This window comes from Lithobates pipiens, unplaced genomic scaffold (assembly GCF_037356315.1).
Source record: "Lithobates pipiens isolate NorthernLeopardFrog02 unplaced genomic scaffold, aLitPip1_a1.2 Scaffold_10, whole genome shotgun sequence".
NCBI classification, from domain to species: domain Eukaryota; kingdom Metazoa; phylum Chordata; class Amphibia; order Anura; family Ranidae; genus Lithobates; species Lithobates pipiens.
In genome coordinates this window covers 50,271,457-50,290,101 of record NW_027507686.1, presented here as the reverse complement: position 1 = coordinate 50,290,101, position 18,645 = coordinate 50,271,457, and the positions used below count along the sequence as shown (strand labels likewise).

General features: G+C 45.0%; 2 protein-coding genes across 6 annotated transcripts in view; one reads left to right on the top strand and one right to left on the bottom strand.

The window, feature by feature from the left end:
* Window positions 1-341, bottom strand: part of CENPN (centromere protein N) — a 28,867-nt gene extending 28,526 nt beyond the window's left edge. Inside the window, exon 1 of one of the 2 annotated variants that reach the window (XM_077454573.1) lies at window positions 180-341. In XM_077454573.1, the coding sequence (XP_077310699.1) occupies window positions 180-226 (47 nt within the window). In that variant the 5' untranslated portion in view covers window positions 227-341. The remainder of the gene's footprint in view (window positions 1-179) is intronic. The other variant, XM_077454582.1, reaches the window with a different exon arrangement.
* Window positions 320-18,645, top strand: part of CMC2 (C-X9-C motif containing 2) — a 31,867-nt gene continuing 13,541 nt past the window's right edge. The window contains exons 1-4 of one of the 4 annotated variants that reach the window (XM_077454601.1): window positions 378-461; window positions 6,293-6,354; window positions 12,885-12,982; window positions 17,071-17,142. In XM_077454601.1, coding sequence (XP_077310727.1) covers window positions 12,902-12,982; window positions 17,071-17,142 — 153 coding nt within the window. In that variant the 5' untranslated portion in view covers window positions 378-461; window positions 6,293-6,354; window positions 12,885-12,901. Of the gene's footprint in view, window positions 481-6,292; window positions 6,355-10,323; window positions 10,379-12,884; window positions 12,983-17,070; window positions 17,143-18,645 lie in introns of those variants that run through there. The other 3 variants (XM_077454609.1, XM_077454617.1, XM_077454595.1) reach the window with 3 other exon arrangements.

Genomic DNA, 18,645 nt, shown 5'->3' with positions numbered 1-18,645 from the left:
CACTCCACGATTACACGGTCAGACAATGCTATATGTATATCAGAGTGTACATCCTCCCCGGAGCGCAGTGCCACAGCTCGTCCTGAGGTCGGAGGCTCCAGACACTGAAGGCCGCAGCCGGTGTCCCACCCTTCCCGGTGCTCCGTTCCTTCCTCTGCCCTAATTTCCCGCTCTCTTACCCCTGTCGCCGCCGGCTCCCCAGAGCACCCCTCGGAGGGGCCGCCATGGCGCTAAAACGAAGTCCCTTCAAACTGGCCAATCACGTCAGAGTCGCTTTTCGACGACATCATCACCAGGAGCCCCATCACGGCTCCCGGCGTCCAGTCTCCAAGCAGCATGGTGACGAGCAGGCCCGCCCATCAGCATCTCTCATTGGAGGAACGACTGTGATTGGCACGCCTTGCGGCCAGTGAGGACGGAGCTTCCCGGTGTTATATAAAAAGTAGACGGCGAAGTGAACGGTATGTGTGTGTGGGACAGGTAGGTGTTGCGGGGTTGAAGTGGGAATGTTGGATACTACAAGTGCCAGCGGTTCCTGCCTGGTATGCGTTGCGTCCATGCATTGTATGCTCAGTGTACGGGGCCGGGTCATACAGGTCACCCCTAGCACTGAGGGCTGTGATAGATAGAATGGTTCTACAATGGTGGCCTTTCCCTCGGGACAGGGTTCTGTTGATTTTTAAAGTAGATCTAGAGGCAACGGTATATATTTCTTTCATTTTGGTTAGAGTAGGGAGAGTGTTTTGGTCACGTGTCCCATAGAGGAGATTTTCCCTTCACTTCCTGATCCATATCAGGAGGTGACAGGAAATCTCTGGTTGTCACCAGAACTCCCCATTGGAAGATTTTGCCTCTATTCCTGTTTTGGTGACAACTTCAAAATGTGAAGGGGATATCCCCACTCCAGGAAGGTCAAACAAAGGTAAAAAGCCTGTCATCCAGTTTAGAAGCCCAGGTGTCTGCAATGCATATATCAATTAGAAACAGGAAGAAGTTCTGGATAGCCGCACTCCAAAAAGTTTTTGCCTTTTATTAAAAAATTATAAACAAAAATACAAGCCAAGGCAGAAAAGGACAAGAGCTGATGCGTTTTACGCTTAAAACCAAAAAAAAAGCTATGACTAAGCACTGTAGTTAAGTGTGAAATGCATCAGTTCTTGTCCTTTCCTGCTGTGGCTTTTATTTTTGTTTATTATTTTTGAATAAAGGGCAAAATATTTTTGGAGTGCGGCTGTCCAGAACCTCTTCCTGTTTCTAACTCAAAATGTGAGATGTTCTTTTCCCCCTTCACCTTCCAGGACAGCTACTTGAGAGATGATTGGCTCCTCCCTCTACAGGAAACACAAATCAGATACAATTCAAAAGGCCCCTCCCTTTCCTCTGATCCTCAGTTGTTTTGTGTTCCCAGACCCTCCAGGAGCACCGACATGTTTTTTGTTTTCTTAGGTCTGGTAACTGTGGTTGGTGGACTCCTCTTCTCTGGTATCTTCCAGGACTAGTGGCCAAGTCCTGAGTGATAATCTTTACTTCTACCAGAAGGGTTCCCTTTCTTTAGAGGTTTCTTGTCCACCTGGTGGTGTAAGTGGTGGCAACTCCCTTCCGTTTTCTTCCCCAGCTCTGGCTATGTGGATATGTGTCCTCCTCGTGCTTCACTGCAGTGTACCAAGATGGCACCGGAAGTCACATGACGTACTTCCTGGTGCCGTTTTTTTCTTACGAAGCATGGTATGGAAACACTGAGGACAGGCTGCTTGGAGGACAGGCTGCTTGGAGGACAGGCTGCTTGGAGGACAGGCTGCTTGGGGAACGGTGCTGAACGCCGGACAGGTGCATTTAGCAGTACAACAGCAGTTTTTCTCTACGGCTGATTTCCACTTGCTTCATGGAGTTTGAGGACAGGTCCGAGGATGGAGCGCCCGCTCGAATTGAACCAGCAGCAGCACGTGGGTCCAATACTGCCCCCAAGGCCAAACCAGTGAAGAAGAAATGTGGCAACTGTAGGGCCAGGCTTTCTGATGCTTATAAAAAAAAAAAAAAAAAAAAAACTGTTGTAGGATTGTATCCCCGCTATGAAGGAGGTAGTGGACACCTTTCGGTCCATTAATGACAGGGTAACTGGTCTAGGGCCTTCCTCTTCTAGGCCTGTAGCTCAAGAACCTTCAGCCTCGGTTAGATCCCTTCCTCTGATAGTGTCTGAGACCGTTGGTTCGTGCAATACTTCTGATCTGGAAGAAGGTGAGAATCCAGTTTCCTCATCTAATGAGGAATCTGCATCAGAGGAGGATATGGGTTGCTTATCTAAGTATCTTCTTCCAGTTATAGATATTGACAAACTACTAAAGTCAATATATACCTCGGAGCAGATTAAGATGCCACTGCAAACCCAATCTGTACAGGATAAAATGTATAGGGGTCTACAGGTGTGGAAATCGAGAGCCTTTCCAGTACACCAGTCACTTAAAGACCTGATTCTTTCTAAGTGGAGAGAACCTGAGAAGAGGCTGTTCCAGTCTAGGGGACACACAGAAAAACCTCCCTCAAACTCAGACTTAAAAGGCAACCTTTTAAGTGCCCTAGATTAGATGCCCCTATGTCGTGGGTGTCCAAGAAGTCAGATCTTTCCTTAGACTCTGGGGTCCTCAAGGATAGAAAGGCCGACTCATTGTTACATAAGGCCTGGGATGCTTCAGCTTTTTCTTTAGGTCCAGCAGTAGCATCCACCTGTGTGGCTAGGAATCTGGACGTATGGGTTCAGTGTCTGGATGATCTTTCATCTGTCACCCCAAAGAAGAGATTAAGGAATCTCTCCCATTTATTACCAAGTCGGTTGCCTTTTTGGCTGATCCAGCATTAGATTCCGTAAAATCTGCAGCCGGGCCTTCTGCCCTCATAAATTCAGCCAGGCAAGCTATCTGGCTTAAATCTTGGGAGGGTGATCTTACCTCCAAGAATAAGCTCTGTGGGATTCCCTTTGAAGGCAAGCTCTTATTTGGTTCCACCTTTAGTGGAGGTCCTAGCCCGTTCCTCTGAGAAGAGTAAACGGTTCTCTTATTCCCAAAGAAATAAGCCCCAGAATAGGAAGGCATTTTCGTGGCTTCCAAAACTAGACTAATTTTAAGGCCAACAGGCAAAAAATAAATGGTCTCCTAACAAAGACCAGCATACAGCGAAGACTCTTTGCTCCTTCAACCCCTTCCAAAATCCCCAGTGAGGCCAGGATAGGGTTAGGGGGAAGGTTGTCTCATTTCATCATGGAATGGGCAGAGATTTCCGCCAATTCCTTTATTCTTCAAACATTAGAAAGGGGTTATAGGTTGGAATTCAAGTCACTGGCAGTTAAATGCCCCCCCTTTTGGTCTCTCGGCAGCTCCCAGGATCTTTACCAAAATGATGATGGCCGAAGTCATGGCCTTTTTCGATTACAAAATGTGTCGCTCGTCCCATATCTAGATGATTTTTTTTTGATCTTTGCTCGAGACAAGGAGTCCATGGTTGAGGATCTGCAGTTGGTTTTATGGAGCTTTCAGAAATTGGGGTGGAAAGTCAACCAGCAAAAGTCTTGCCTGGTGCCCTCCCAGAACATACTTTTCCTGGGTTATCTAATAGATTCTGTTGTCCAAAAGATTTTTCTTCCTGAGGAGATTTTGAAAATTCTTCTCTGTGCAGGCCTTCATGTTGCTCCCTCAGACCTTCCTTCGGCGGATCATGCAGTTGCTAGGGCTGATGACTGCGGCCATTCTAGGGGTGGCTTGGACCAAATTACACTCCAGACCCCTTCAGGCTTTTCTTTTGCTCCATTGGGATTGCAGGAAGAATTCTCTAGATCGGCTGGTGCAACTGCCAAGAGGATTTTCTCGATCTCTCCTGGTGGGAGCAGTGAGAACATCTGCAGGGAGGGAAGGATTGGCCACAGCATTCCCCTGATTAAACATTACAACAGATGCCAGTCTGTGGGACAGGAGTGCTCACTCACAGGACTGGCAGGCCCAGGGAGCCTGGTTGCTTCTAGCTGTGGGGAAAGCCCTTGTGTCTCTGGAAAGGAGGGTTGAGTCAAGAGACCTATTCATTTTTCTCATACCATGCCCCAACTGTGGCGTACCTAAACAAGCAAGGGGGCGCTCATTCAAAGTTGCTTCTAATGTTAACACGACAGATTCTGTCCTGGGCAGTGATCAGTGTCACTTCAGTCAGGGCAATCCACATCAGGGGGTCAGAGAATGTGCTGGCAGACTATTTGAGCAGGGTGAGCATCAGTTGCATCAGTTGGGAACTACAACAAGGCACGTTCCAAGATTGTGCTAAGATGGGGTCTTCCCACAGTGGACCTTTTTGCCTCCAGTCTCAACAGAAAACGGCCAGCGTTCTTCTCACTGGAGAGGGAGGGAGAGAGAGACAGACGGGGTCCTTAGGGACGGATGCTGTCTTCTACCCCTGGGTTTTCACTCTGGCCTATGCCTTCCCTCCTTTTATCCTCCTACCTCTAGTAGTTCGTAAAAGTATTCAGGCTTGGGCGGAAGTGGTTCAGATTGCCCCCTGGTGGCCCAGAAGTTTTTCCTCTCTGAAGGCCCTCTCTGTGGATCCTCCCTGGTCCCTACCAGTTTGGAAGGATCTGCTCCATCAGGGACCGGTGTTGCATCCAGACCCTCGGATCTCCCATTTGACAGCCTGGAGGGTGAGCGGCGCATCCTACAGTTGAGGGGGTGTTCAGAGAAGGTTATTTAAACTATCCTGGACAGCCGTACATTAGTCACAAGAAGAATCTATGGGAAAGTTTTTAGATTCTTTTTCCAGTCCCTGTATATTAGATTTTTTGCAGGCGGGAGTGGAAAAAGGACTCTGTCAGCACCCTTAGGGTTCAGATTGCTGTATCTTTGTTTACAGAGAGAAGGCTAGCGGAGGATCCTTTAGTCAGGAGGTTCCTTTCAGCCAGATCTAGACACGCTCCCAAGGTCATCAAACATATTCCTTCCTGGGATTTGTCGTTAGTGTTCACTGCGCTTACAAGGGCTCCTTTTGAGCCTTTGCATAAGGCTTCACTGAAATTTTATTTCTTTGAAGATTTCCTTCCTTTTAGGCCCCTTTCACACGGGGCTGTCCGCGTTGAGCCTGTAAATGGCTCAGCGGGGATTGCCTTGTCATCCACCGGCTCAGCAGGGATCAACAAGTCTGCCTCTGCACTCTGTGCAGGGACGGACCTGTCCGAGCCCCGCTCTCCCCTATGGGGGAATCGGATGATTATGGACCGCCTGTCCGTTTTTCATCCGATCCACCAGACAGATGAAAAATAGGGTTTGTATCCGTCTGGTTTTAGCGGAGAGGATCAGGTCGAGGATGATCTGAGGTTGGCGGACATGTCTCCACTGACATCCGACGCTCCATAGAGGTACATGGAGCTCCCGTTCAGATACACCTGAAAAACTGACAGGCAGATCTGAACCGTCCGCAGGTGTGAAAGGGGCCTTCGTCAGGGAGAAGGCTTTCTGATCTGGAGTCTTTCCTGTAAAGATACTTTCCTGAAGATTCTAGAGGACGGGGTAGTAATTAGGCCTGATCCTTTCTATTTACCCAAAGTATCTTCCAACTTTCATAGGTCCAAGGAGGTAGTCCTTCCTAGTTTCTGCACCTCTCCCAAGAATGCGGAGGAGGAAAGGTTTAGATGTAAAAAGATGTCTTCTGCTTTATCTAGAAAAGTCCAGTATTAGGAGTTCCTCCCAACTGTTGATATTTTTCAGTGGACCCAAGAGGGATTCCAAAGCATTGAGAAGTTCTATCGCTAGGTGGATTAGGGAAGCTATTTGTGAGGCATACAAGGTGCCAGGTCACACCCCTCCTTCTAGAATTAGGGCTCATTCAACGAGATCCATGGCCACGTCATGGGCAGAAAGAGCGGGGGCTTCATAGGAAGAAATTTCTAAAGCTGCTGTCTGGTCCTCCTTTCATGCATTTGTCAAACATTATAGCGTACAGATGCTTTCCAGCCAGGACCTCCTTTTTTGGAAGGAAAGTGCTTCAGGCTGCCGTCCCTCCCTAAGGTATAGAATCTTGCTTATCCTCTCAAGTCCTGGAAGGTGATGGTATTTCCAGGACAGCGTCTATATTTCCACCCTATTCTGTTTTTTTTCACTGGTCGACTTTTTCTTTACCTGGTGGTGGTGTGTTTTATTTATTTTTATTTTTTTTCCTCTGCCGAGTGCCCTTTTGGTGGACGTTTATTTAATCTTCTAAACAACCTGAGGGTCAGAGGAAAGGGAGGGGCCTTTTGAATTGTATCTAATTTGTGTTTTTCCTGTAGAGGGCAGAACCAGTCATCTCTCAAGTAGCTGTCCTGGAAGGTTCCTGGAAATACTATTACTGGTAAGTCTAATGGGGGTTTTTCCTTCAACAATGGTAAACGGGACAAACGGAGGATGAATCTTCCTAACAGGAACAAAGACGGCCATAAAACTGGGGGGTAAGGTTTTCCTACACAGTGGAGCTTAGTTAGCAACTTAGCACTGCTGGTGTTGTCCAGGGGATCGGGGACTCTCCCCATCCTCTATTTCCCTAACAAGTGGCCCCCCACCCCCCATGATCCAGTGGTGGACTGTTCTGGATGTCCTCATGTTCATTGCAGGTCTATGGGTGTTGTCAGGGACAGCCCACTGCATGAGACGGGGGGGTGGTGCACAGGGACCAGTCTTGTCCTGGGAGGATTAAGTAAGTATATCTCCTCTCCTAGACAAACAATGAGCAGGTGAACCTCGCCCCACTGCATGGGAAAACATCCCCTTTTTTATTTTATTTTTGTGCCTGGAGTTTGGCTTTAACTTGTGACTTATAGTAAGAGTTTATTCACATCATGGCGCTCTGCTTTAGTATGTTTAACCACTTAAACCCCAGAAGATTTTCCCCCTCAACGACCAGGCATTTTTTTTGTGATATGGCACTGTACCGCTTTAACGGACAATTGCACGGTCGTGCGATGTTGTAGCCAAACACAATTGACGTGTGTGTCTTTGTTTTGTTTATTTTTTGTTTTTACCACAAATGGGTTTTCTTTTGGTGGTATTTGATCACCTCCTGCGGCTTTTCTTTTTTGCGCTATAAACAAAAAAAGAGCGTCAATTTTTGAAAAAAAAACACTATTGTACTTTTTTGCTGTAATAAGCATCTCAAAAAACAAACAAATTTCTTCATCACTTTTGGCCGAAATTTTTTTTTTTTTGCAGTAAGCGTATATTGGTTTGCGCAAAAGTTATAGCGTAAATAGGGGATAGATTTAAGTGTGTGTGTGTGTGTGTATGTATGTGTATGTATCTCTCTATCTCTCTATCTCTCGGGGGGGGGGGGGGAAATGTGGCTGCCTAGAGGAGGAGAGAGATCGTTGTTCCTACTTGGTAGGAACACACAATCTGTCTCCTCCTCCCCAGACAGAACAAGGGTCAGACGCACACGCACGGTGACAAGCTGCGGATGCGAGCCTGCTACAGCATCTCAAAGAGCCGACGTTCAGCTATGACGGCTCACGCAGGGGAGCCATCCTGCCACAGTATAACTGCTTCTGGACCAGCCGCCACAGTTAGTGTCACTAAACCCAATCATAAAAAAACTATTAATAAAATGGTGTATTACATGCCATTTATAGTCACTGAGATTTGTTTTCTGTATAAAAAGAAACACTGGGGTGCCTTTAACACTTGACAGCAGTGCACCAATGCATACAATATTGGCAAACCCCACACGCTAGTGTCAAGTGGACCTAATGGTTGCTATATTTGCAAGGCTGTACTTGGGCATTATTGTTTTATACTGTAGGGACTTGTGTGTACATAATTGCAGTACGTGTACTTTACTCCCTCTAGTGGGCATCTATGAACACTGTTTCTTGCTTTTGTGACTCAGAAGTATGGTGTGTGTGTATATGTATGTATGTATGTATGTATGGATGTGTGTGTATATATGCCTAGGTGGATGCAGCATCAGTCTCCCACTGCCTCTTCACTGAGAACTGAGCCACCGATGGCTCAGTTCTCTCACCTCCCCGAGCAGAGAGCTGCTGCCTGTCAGTCAGCATCTCTCCTGCTCTGCTCCTCCACGCTCATTGGAGCCCTGAGCTCTGGAGGGCCGGGAAGCGGCTATCTCAGTGGCTCACTGAGACTGACATCAGTTAAGGTAGCTGCTGGATCCAGACTTCCTAAGTGGGGTTGACGCGATGCCTCGGCTGATCCCGGTGACGTCAGCAGAGAGCGGACTTTAGCCCGCTCTCCACTGGAAACGGGCCACAGGAGTGCAAAAGGAGCTGCACTCCTGTGACCCAGAGGAGAAGCCCAGACAAATGGGCTCAGGCTGGATTTCTCCTTTTAACGCTTCTTAGTTTTTCTAACTTGCCATTAACCACTTCAGTACTGGGCACGTTTACCCCCTCCTGCTCAGGCCAATTTTCAGCGCTGTTGTGATTTGAATGACTGGGGTGCCCCCCCCTAGCAAGCCGCTTGCTGTGGGGGCAGTGAACAGGAGGGAGGAGCCAGGATCACAGAAGTGGGACCCGAGAAGAGGATCTGGGCTTCTCTGTGCAAATCCACTGCAACAGAGGCGGTAAATATAACCTCTTCTTATAAGAAAAAGAATGGGACTTTACAATTACTTTACCACTGAGTTTTTTTACTTTTTTGCTAAATAAATGAAAAAAGACTGACAATTAAAACAACAAAAAAAAGTTTTTTTTCTTTTTTCTGTTATTAAATTTTGCAAATAAAAATGTTCTTCATAAATTTAGGTCAACGTGTATTCTGTTACATTTCTTTGGTGAAAATAAACCAAATCGGTGTATATTTAAATTAAAGTGATTGTAAACCTCCATTTTCAATTTGTACCTATAAGTACAGTAAATATTTCCTAAACGTGCACTGTTTAGGAGATATTTACTCTGCATTCCGCTGATGTCATCTGCGCTCTCCGTGCCGTTTCTTCATTAGCGAGTGCGTGACTGGCAGCTCCCACGTGTATCGCATGCCACCTTCACACTGAAATCTGCAAACTTCTGCAGGTGTCAATGCAAAGTTAATGACACCCCCCAAATCGGTTCACAGTGTGAACTGCCAGATGGTGCAGGAATTAGATCGCATGGGTGTGAACACCCATGTGATCCAATTCCAGTGCGGACCAAAAAAGGGTCCTGCACCCTTTTGGTGTGAATGCGGTGCAAATTCAGCCATACAATCTGTATGGCTGAATTTGCATCACAATGTGGTGCGAATTGCATGCAATAGGTTTGCACAAGTGTGAACCCAGCTTCAATATTGAAATTCCCTAAACAATATAATGTTACCATGGTAGCATTGTACTACTCTGAGGAATTGATCAGGATTTTATTTTTTCCACATTATGATTGTTTATAGTGGTGAAATACATTGCTATAAGTGAGCATTTTACTGCATTAAACTGATTCATTCAGTTTGTTTTGTGGTTAGCTGTGATGGGTCAAAGCTAATCACATCGTACAGATTTTCTGTGATTGACCTTGTCTGTATGTGATCACATTGACCAATCACAGCAATACAATTGTAAAATATGAATGGTATGAAAGGAAGCCATCCATTTTTACAATTGTCATGTGACCTGCTGTGATTGGTCACATGGCACCAGCAGTGAGACGGTACTCTGATCAGTCATTGACTGTTTACAATGGACATGGCCGGGGACAGATCACGCCGCTGCGCAGCCCTGTGAGCATTGATTGTCAGTGCAACTCTATCAGTGGTGATCATCAATGCTGCCTATCCGTGCCCATAAAGGCTGCCCATCAGTGTTGCTTATGAGTGTTGCCTATCGGTACTCATTAGCGCTGCCTCATCAGTGAAGGAGAAAGAGAACTTATTTACAAAATTTTGTAACCGAAACTAAGAAACCTTATTTATTTTTTATTTTTTTCCATTTGTTTAGCCCAAAAAAAAAAAAAAAAAAAAAACCCCAGCGGTGATTAAATGCTACAAAAAGAAAGCTCTATCTGTCTCAAAAAAATGTATATAAATGTAGTTAGGGTACAGCATTGCATGACTGTGCAATTGTCATTCAAAGTGTGACAGTGCTGAAAGCTGAAAATTTGCTTGGGCATGAAGGGGGAGAAAGTGCCCAGTATTGAAATGGTTAAACAGTACCTAAACCACATAACTAATGAGGTTTTACACACCAGACTGAATCGGCTGTTCAAGGCACCATTTGCTAGTTCAGTAAAATGATGGTTTATCTGTCGGATGACCTCGCTGACATCTGGTGTTTATGGAGTGCAATGGAAACACTGATTGAAATTGCATGTTGATTAACACTTCATAATTTGTCCTTTAGCAGACATTTACTTTACTCATGAGTTCTGATGACGGTATGAGTTGGGGTGGTGCAGGTATCCTTTTAAAAAAAATAAATAAAAAAATGCACTTTTTCAGTAATACCCAGAGATTTGCAAAAATAAAATATTGTTAAACAAATCAAAAATTGTTATTGCTGAATATGAGTAATAAGTGGTTCTAAAGGATGAAGGTAAAAAAAACTTCAGTGTCCCCCCTCAGCCCCCCTTTATACTCGCCTCGCACGATCCAGTGATGTGCACCAGACATGACTCTCTTGGGCTTCTTCCTCTTCATTGGCTGAGATGTGGGAAGAGGAAGCTTTCACGAGTACCCCCCCCCCCCCCCCCCCCATAGCAAGTGGCTTGCTATGGGGACACTCGGCAGGGGGAAGGGGCCAGAGCGCCAGCTCGAGAACTGAGAAATGGAGGATCCGGGGCTGCTCTGTGCAAAACCATTACACAGAGCAGGTAACTGACATGATTGTCGCTTGAGGGGTTTTTTTTGTTTTTTTTAATTGCTTTTAAAAACTTTCAAATGGATTACCAGGCTGAAATCACATTGTAGAAAAATCTTGCATGAAAATGCAAGGTCTACTTACTACTGGGTCTCCAATTCTTTAATCAGAAACACTCAAAGCATAAGAAATGACTAATAAAAAAACATATCCTGCATTCTTGCCAGTTCCTGTAGGTATTAAAGACCCACCATGGTTCGCAACTTACTACTGGGTAAGTTGGATACTCTAAATTCTATGAGAGTGTGTAGGTTAGATAGAGCCAGCCTCATTTCCTAGCTGGAGGATGTCCAGCATCATCATCTATTGCTTTCCTTCCCAACCTGGGTTTGGTCCTTACCTTTCAACCATTGAATGTCAGTTCTTTAAATCATGGAAGCTAAGCATCACAGGTAGGCATTACTTAAGGCAGGGCTTGACAAATGCCAGGTCGCATTGGCAACTAGAAGTTGTGTCCTGGTGCTTGGGCTTTTTTCAGATGTCCGCATCTGCCTCCTACTTGCTGACTGCGCACTATAGCCGAAAGACAGCTACATTGTGATTGTTTAGTTATGGGAGGGCATCTATTGGCATTGGGCGCGCTCTGTGATTGCTGTGCCCTTCAGACACAGCTGATCAGGTCGAGGTAAAGGGCCAATCAGAGTCCCTTTACCATGTGATCAGGCTGTGCCCCATCACAGCTGATCACATGTAAACAAATGCCGGTTATCAGGATTTGTTTTCCTCAGCGCTGCCACTGTGAGGAATGGAAAGCCGATAATTGGCTATCCTGTGACAGGGGACATTTTCACTGATAACCAGGGCAGCCTCATCACTGTATAACAGCGAAGAGAAAAGAAAATGCTTATTTGCTAAATTTTATAACCGAAATGAAGAGTCGTTGTCGCCCCCCCCCCCCCCCCCCCAAAAAAAAAACCTAGTATGATTTAATACCACCAAAAGAAAGCTCTATTTGTTTGCACACAATAATAAAAATGTCATATGGGTACAGTGTTACATGACCGCGCAATTGTCATTCCAATTGTGACAGCACTGAAAGCTGATAATTGGCCGGGGCAGGGAGAGGGTAAAAGTGCCCAGTAGGCAACTGGTTAAAAAAAAAAAACATTAACTGGCTTCTAGATTCAAGCCCTGACTTGGGGTGGACTGCATAAAGTTGCCCAAGAGTACAACACTGTGTATCAGGGCTGAAGTCTTTTGGGGAGGTACCCAGGCAGGATGTTGAGATGTTTTTATGAAGCTATGTGCAGCATTGTGCCAGCGCCTCCCACCAGCTATGATCTGCTTCCTTTGCATAAAGAAGCACAGAGACCCAGTGATGTCACTGGGTTCAAAATATGAAATAAAAGTGAAAAGCTTTTATTTAAGTTGGTGACGGGGTCTCCTTATAAAGATTTGTTGCCTTATGCCGTGTACACACGGTCGGGCTTTCCGGCAGAAAAAGTCAGACGGAATCATTTCATCGTACATTCCGATTGTGTGTGGGCTTCATCTAACTTTTTTTTTCGAAAATTCTCACCGACCTAGAAATAGACATGTTTTAAATCTTTTTCCGATGGACTTCATTCCTATCGGGAAAACTGTTCATCTGTATGCTGTTCCGACGGACCAAAAATGACACATTGGGCAGCTATTGGCTACTGGCTATTGAACTCCTTTTTCTACTCCCGTCTTGTACGTCACAGCATTCTAGACAATGGGGCTTTGGTATGATCGTGTGTAGGCAAGAATGTTTCAGCGGAACTCCGTCGGAAAAACCATCAGAGTTAATTCTGACGGAAAAACCGGTTGTGTGTACACGGCATTAGTCTTGTGGCAATGTACACTACTATCAGAAATCAAGGGTAATGTAGGAACAATGGTAAATTGTACAGATGTGTAGCCGGATTGGGTGTTTTCAGCCTAAATTTGTATTCGGTCATTGGTTTGTGTATTTTTTTTATTCTACAGAATATTGTAAGCCTCTGTGGGGGTAGGAATTGATATAAATGTTTCATCAAGCCAAATAATTGTACCTCTTTTGTACCTGTTTTTCAACTACACAGTTGCTCCTTAATAAAAGATGCATCCAGACTTGTCACCCCACCTTCACACTGATGAGTGCAATGTGATTATCAATATGCTGAAGCAGTGCCACATTGAGGTAAGTACACCATCACTTCAACTTATCAGAATGCAATGCTCCTTCATAAATGGTACACTCCCTAAGTTTTCCTTCTCAAAAACTCATTTTTGGTGGAATGTTATACCCTCTTTTTATTTTATTTTTTTTCTTCATTAATGTGTTTTTACAGATTGTTTTATATCTTTTGTTTTTTCCTTTACTTTACTACTACTGAGCTTTAGGCCTCATGCACACTGGATGTCAAACTCCCACTTTTAAGAGGATTTGACTTTTTAGCTCTTGAGTGTTCATTTCAGTAGCCTGAAAAAATGAATTTCTCTTGCGTTCATTGACGGACACAGTTCTTCCATAGTCTTGACCATAGGGTTTATAGCACCATCTTCAGGAGTAGGACACTAGGCAGGAAAAGAACACCACCTACGGGCAGTCCTAGCTGGTAGTAACCCCCCTCTCTGCTATATGTAGTCTAGCTCGGTTCTTTCTGCCTAGCGTCAGAAGGACCACTGGAACCTGTGGGTACATGGGTACACGGTGCATTTTTATTTTTTTCCTCCTGCAGAGTTCTTCAATCAACAGCCGGGATCGTGAATAGGCGGGATAATCCAGACCCAGTAGTCACCCCAGCCTGGACAGAAAGCACCCGCAGACTAGGTTACATGCTGGGTTGACTGGCAGCCTTGCGAGTGTTCTCATGGGGGAGGCACCTATGACCAATCGGATTTGAGCTAGTCGCATACAGTGTTCCCCTAGGTGGACAGCGCTTCAGCTGAGAAGTTCTGTCACAGGGATGATACTCCTGCCCTCCTCAGGATGAGGTAAGTGTTTGCCCCCCTCTCCCCCTATGTCCTCTGTGGTGAATTGGTATGGAGTTGTGTACCCTGTTCTCCCCAGGCTCTAAGCTGCATCATGGATTGGAACTTTGGGGACGATGTGCTGTGTGGTGGCTTACTCTTCTGGTGGCCTTGTCTGTACTCCCAGATAGGCAGGGGCCCCATTTTCTGGGTCAGAGAGGGTCAGCTGGTACCTGGGTAGTGCTGGCCCCCCTATTTTTCTGGTTGGTGAGAACCTTGAGGCTACAGGGACTGTGTTGGACAAGTATCTGATCCTGCACCCTCAGGATGTGTTTTGTTGCCTTCTGTTTTGGGCTGGTGATGCCCAAGGTAACCCTTTCCTGGCTGTGGATTTCAGTCAGGTTTCAATCGGAGAAGGCCACCTCTGGGGTGTTCTATGCCAATCACTAGAGCCGAGCAAGAAGCTTGGCAGTGGCACTGGAGGCCTTACACGTTCTTCTGTGGGTGGAACTTCATGTGCTGGCTCTCTGCCATTTACATTCTGGAGGTGGAAAACTGGACTACCTCCGTGATCAGACACTGGACAAAAGAGAGTGGTCTCTGCTCCCAGAAATGATTGATTAATCAGCCTATGGATCTGCTGGCCTCTTGTCACAACAGGGAGGTATTGCCATTCGTGGCGACAGCAAGGGATCCCCTGGCAGATGCGATGGGCACTCTTCTGGTGCTGTGGAGCCCTTACCAACTCGTTTACTCCTTTCTCCCATGTCTGCTGTGCATGATAGAGGCCTAAGTGATCTCGGTAGTTCTGATAGCTCTGGATTGGCCTCGGCAACTCTGGTGTGGCTGGCTGCTTCCTCTGTGTGATGATCTTCTGTCCAAAGGAAAGATCTTCTTCCCTGCTTTACCATTGCTAGCTTTGATAGCTTGGCTATTAATAGGCAGCTTCTGAGAAATGAGTGGGGGGTGGACGTCAGCTTCTGTGGTTGTCACCATGTTGAATGTGCATAACTCCACCTTGTGAAAAATTTACCATCGTACTTGGAAGGCCTATGTTCCATGGTTTTGAGGCTTTCGAGTGTTTTCATCTGTATACCTTCTCGGTGACTTGGCTTTTCTTAAATGGAGCATTGATTAAAAACTTTCCTTGAGTATCCTTTTAGGTGCCAGTTTCTGCCCTTGTGATATTTCTGTCAACACCCTGTGGCCACACACTTTGATTCGTACCTTCTTTCGAAGGGTTTGGCAAATAGCACCTCCAGTGCAATCTCTATTACCATCTCCATGGGACTTGAGCCTGGTTCTTTTGATTCTGTAAAAGTTGGTTTTAGGCGAACGTTCCAATAGTGCTTACTAAAAATCCATCATAATGTCCATGAATGTATTATATTTACAGAGCAACCAACATCCTGAAGACCTTTCAGAGATGGCTTAGTTCAAGGACTATTATTCAAATCGACCCTGTCTCTGTCTCTATGGGGAAAAAAATAACGGAACTAAGGATAGTATGTAAAAACTCAGTAATACTTCCTAATCCAAAAGATGGCAACTCCAGTCTTCGTAATTTTGCAGAGGTATGGCCACCATGGGTGTCTAAGCCCTTGTATACACGGTCGGAGATTCCGTCGGATTTTGTCTGTACACATGGTCGGACAAAGTTGTCGGAAAATCCGATCGTTCAGAATGTGATGACGTTGTTTGTTACAACGGGACTACCATCAGGCTAGTAGCCAATAGCTTTGATGTAGGAATTTGATCTGAGCATGCGTGGCACTTTGATCGGAATTCTCTACACATGATCTGAGTATGTCCGATTGGAGCATTTTGTCTGAAAATTTTACCAACAAGTTGGAAAACTTGGTCCGTCGGATACTCCGACGGAAACAGTCCGATGGAGACCACACACAGTCGGAATATCCGACAAAATGGTCCGATCGGACACATTCCGTCGGAATCTCCGACCGTGTGTACAAGGGCTTACACTTCCAAATGTATGGGATGCCGCATTCAGTTTATTCACTCGTCGACCACACTGCTGTGTTCAGCTGCAGCAGTAGCTTTGCCACTAAGTGAAGAATGAAGATGATGCCTGCTGGTTTGGTAAGGTTACTAAGCATTTAAGGGCAACCTTCATATTTAATTTTATTTATTTTTTTGCAACCTCTATTTTTTGGAGCGTTTGTCAAGTTATTGGTTGCCTTCCCAATGCAATGACTACCACTCGCCACGGGTTCTGTCCTGTCACAGGAAATTAGATGAACTCTCCTCTATGGTGTTGCAGACCGCAATAAAAAAAATGGGTGATGGCTGGAGTTGCGTTTTTTTTTTTTTTTTTTTTTTTTTTTTAAGGATACATTTTGGCAACTGTGGACAAGATACACATCTTACTGTAAATGGAGATCATGTGGTCAGGGCTTCCAGTTGTATTTGGTTTTTAGGTGTTACTCTGAATATCCGATATCTAAGGCCGCGTACACACGCGCGGACTGTTCGCCCAACTTTGTCCGTCCAACAGTTTCGGCAAACAGTCCGCTCAAAATTAGCATGGACGGACCGTGCGCGATGACGTGAACGGCACGTACGACGGGACGAAAAATACGACGTCCTATACACTGCATTATAACTTTCGGCGTGTAAATCCTTTCTGAGCATGCGCGGAACTTAGTTTGACGAACAAGCCTACACACGGGCGGACTGTTCGCTGAAACAAGGTTTCAGCGGACAGTTTTTCGGAAATTCCGTAAAACCTTGTTCGTCAAACTGTCCGCTGAAAGCCCACACACGAGCGGACTGTCCGCCCAAACACTGTTCAGCGGACAAAGTTGGGCAAACAGTCCGCGCGTGTGTACGCGGCCTAACCCTTTTTTGTAACATCTTACCTTTTATGTAATGTTGTGACAGCGCTATGTCAATGGCCAGTGATATGTGTAAGGCTGCATTCACACCTGAACGTTTTCAGCTCAAAACTCCCAACAAGCAAAATCGCATTCATTTAAATGGCCCCTGTTCACATCTGTCAGCATTTTGTAGCCTGAATCAAAGCACCTGAAGCTCAAAAAAGTACATGAGCTTCTTTTTGGGCAGATTACAGGCATTTTTCTGCTTTTTATATTGGTGACCTTTTTGACCTGTGCAAAATCATGGCAAAAAACACGCAAATTTCTGCCTGAAAAACGAAATGCTCCGGTGTGAATGCAGCCTAAACCTTGGAATTGTATCACAGTATATAATTTAATTCTGAAGTGGCGTGACTAGATGTAAACTGGTTTATTGTAAAATCTGTTTTATTTTTATTTTTTTTATTTTTCCTTTCAGAACAAATTTCTGAAATATATTGGACAATGCAATGATATAGATCGGGAGATGAGGAAGTGCCTTAGGGGTGAGGTGAGGCTAACAACTAAGGCATTTTTTTCTTTTGCTATATTAGTGTTCAAGTTACACACCAGTCAAACCTAACATTTTGCAACTAAAACTGAATACAGTAACAAAGTATGTAGTTGGAAATTGACACTATCGCCATTAAACATACTATTTGTGCTGATTGTGCAGTTAAATGAAGGCCCTCTGGGATTTGGATGCCCAAGTGGGGAATGTATTCATCATGTTGTACTGTGGTGTTTTTTTTTTTATTTTTGTTTCCTGATTTGTAATCTCAAAGTGTTATCAATAGTACTGGGACAATTAATTAATTTTGGTTTGGGGTTCCCTTGTGGGGAAATCCCATGCTGTTTTTATCAATGAACTTTTATGTGTATTGTCGGACCGACAATTCATTATAGCCATGAGTAGTTTTAAATGACTTGTTTTCCTTTAGAAATGTAATTTTGCTGTCAGTCTGTTCTAAACACGGGAAACATGCGCCCCTTTACACACCCTACCCCCCCCCCCCCCCCCCCCGGTACAAAATTTAAAAGAATATTACACTTTTATTGTTTCACTTTAACCAGTTCCCGACCAGCGCATGCCGATGTACGTCAGCAGAATGGCACGGGCAGGCATATTGGCATACAGATACGTCCAATCTTAAATTCTGCCCTGCCATCGCGTGCTGGTCGGGATCCCAGTGAGTCCGGTCGCGGGTTCCGCAGGCATACCCGCGATCATCTCACGGGGCAGCTGAACGGAGAGATGCTGTTATAAACAGCATCTCCCCGTTCTGCCTAGCAACTAGTGACACTGATCTCTGCTCCATGTGATTGGAGCAGAGATCAGTGTTCACTAAATGAAAGCCCAGCCCCCAACACACCCCTAGGAACACTTAACCCCTACACTGCCACCCACTCGTTAACCCCTTCACTGCCAGTGTCATTTACACAGGAATCGCTGCATTTATATAGCAGTGATTGCTGTAAAAAATGACAATGGTCCCAAAAATGTGTCAAAAATATCCGATGTGTCCGCCATAATGTCAGTCACAATAAAAATCGCTAGTAAAAATTTTTTTTTATAAAAATGCCTTAAAACAATCCCCTATTTTGTAAACGCTATAACTTTTGCGCAAACCAATCAATAATCGCTTACTGCTAAATTTTTGGTTAAAAAAAAAAAAAAAATTGTAGAAGAATACGTATCGGCCTCAACTGAGGGAAAAAAAATTTTTATATATATTTTTGGGGGATATTTATTATAACAAAGTAAAAAATAATGCATTTTTTTTTTCAAAATTGTCGCTCTATTTTTGTTTATAGCGCAAAAAATAAAAACCGCAGGGGTGATCAAATACCACCAAAAGAAAGCTCTATTTGTCCTTCAGTTAGCATAGGTGTCCATTATTTCTTCCACCATAAAGGAGAGGCATGAGGAGGGTTTGGGACTTTAAATGAGGATCTGGCCTGGTAAGGTTGAATACCTCCATCCCTATCCAATGTGGGGGGGGCGGCGGCGGCG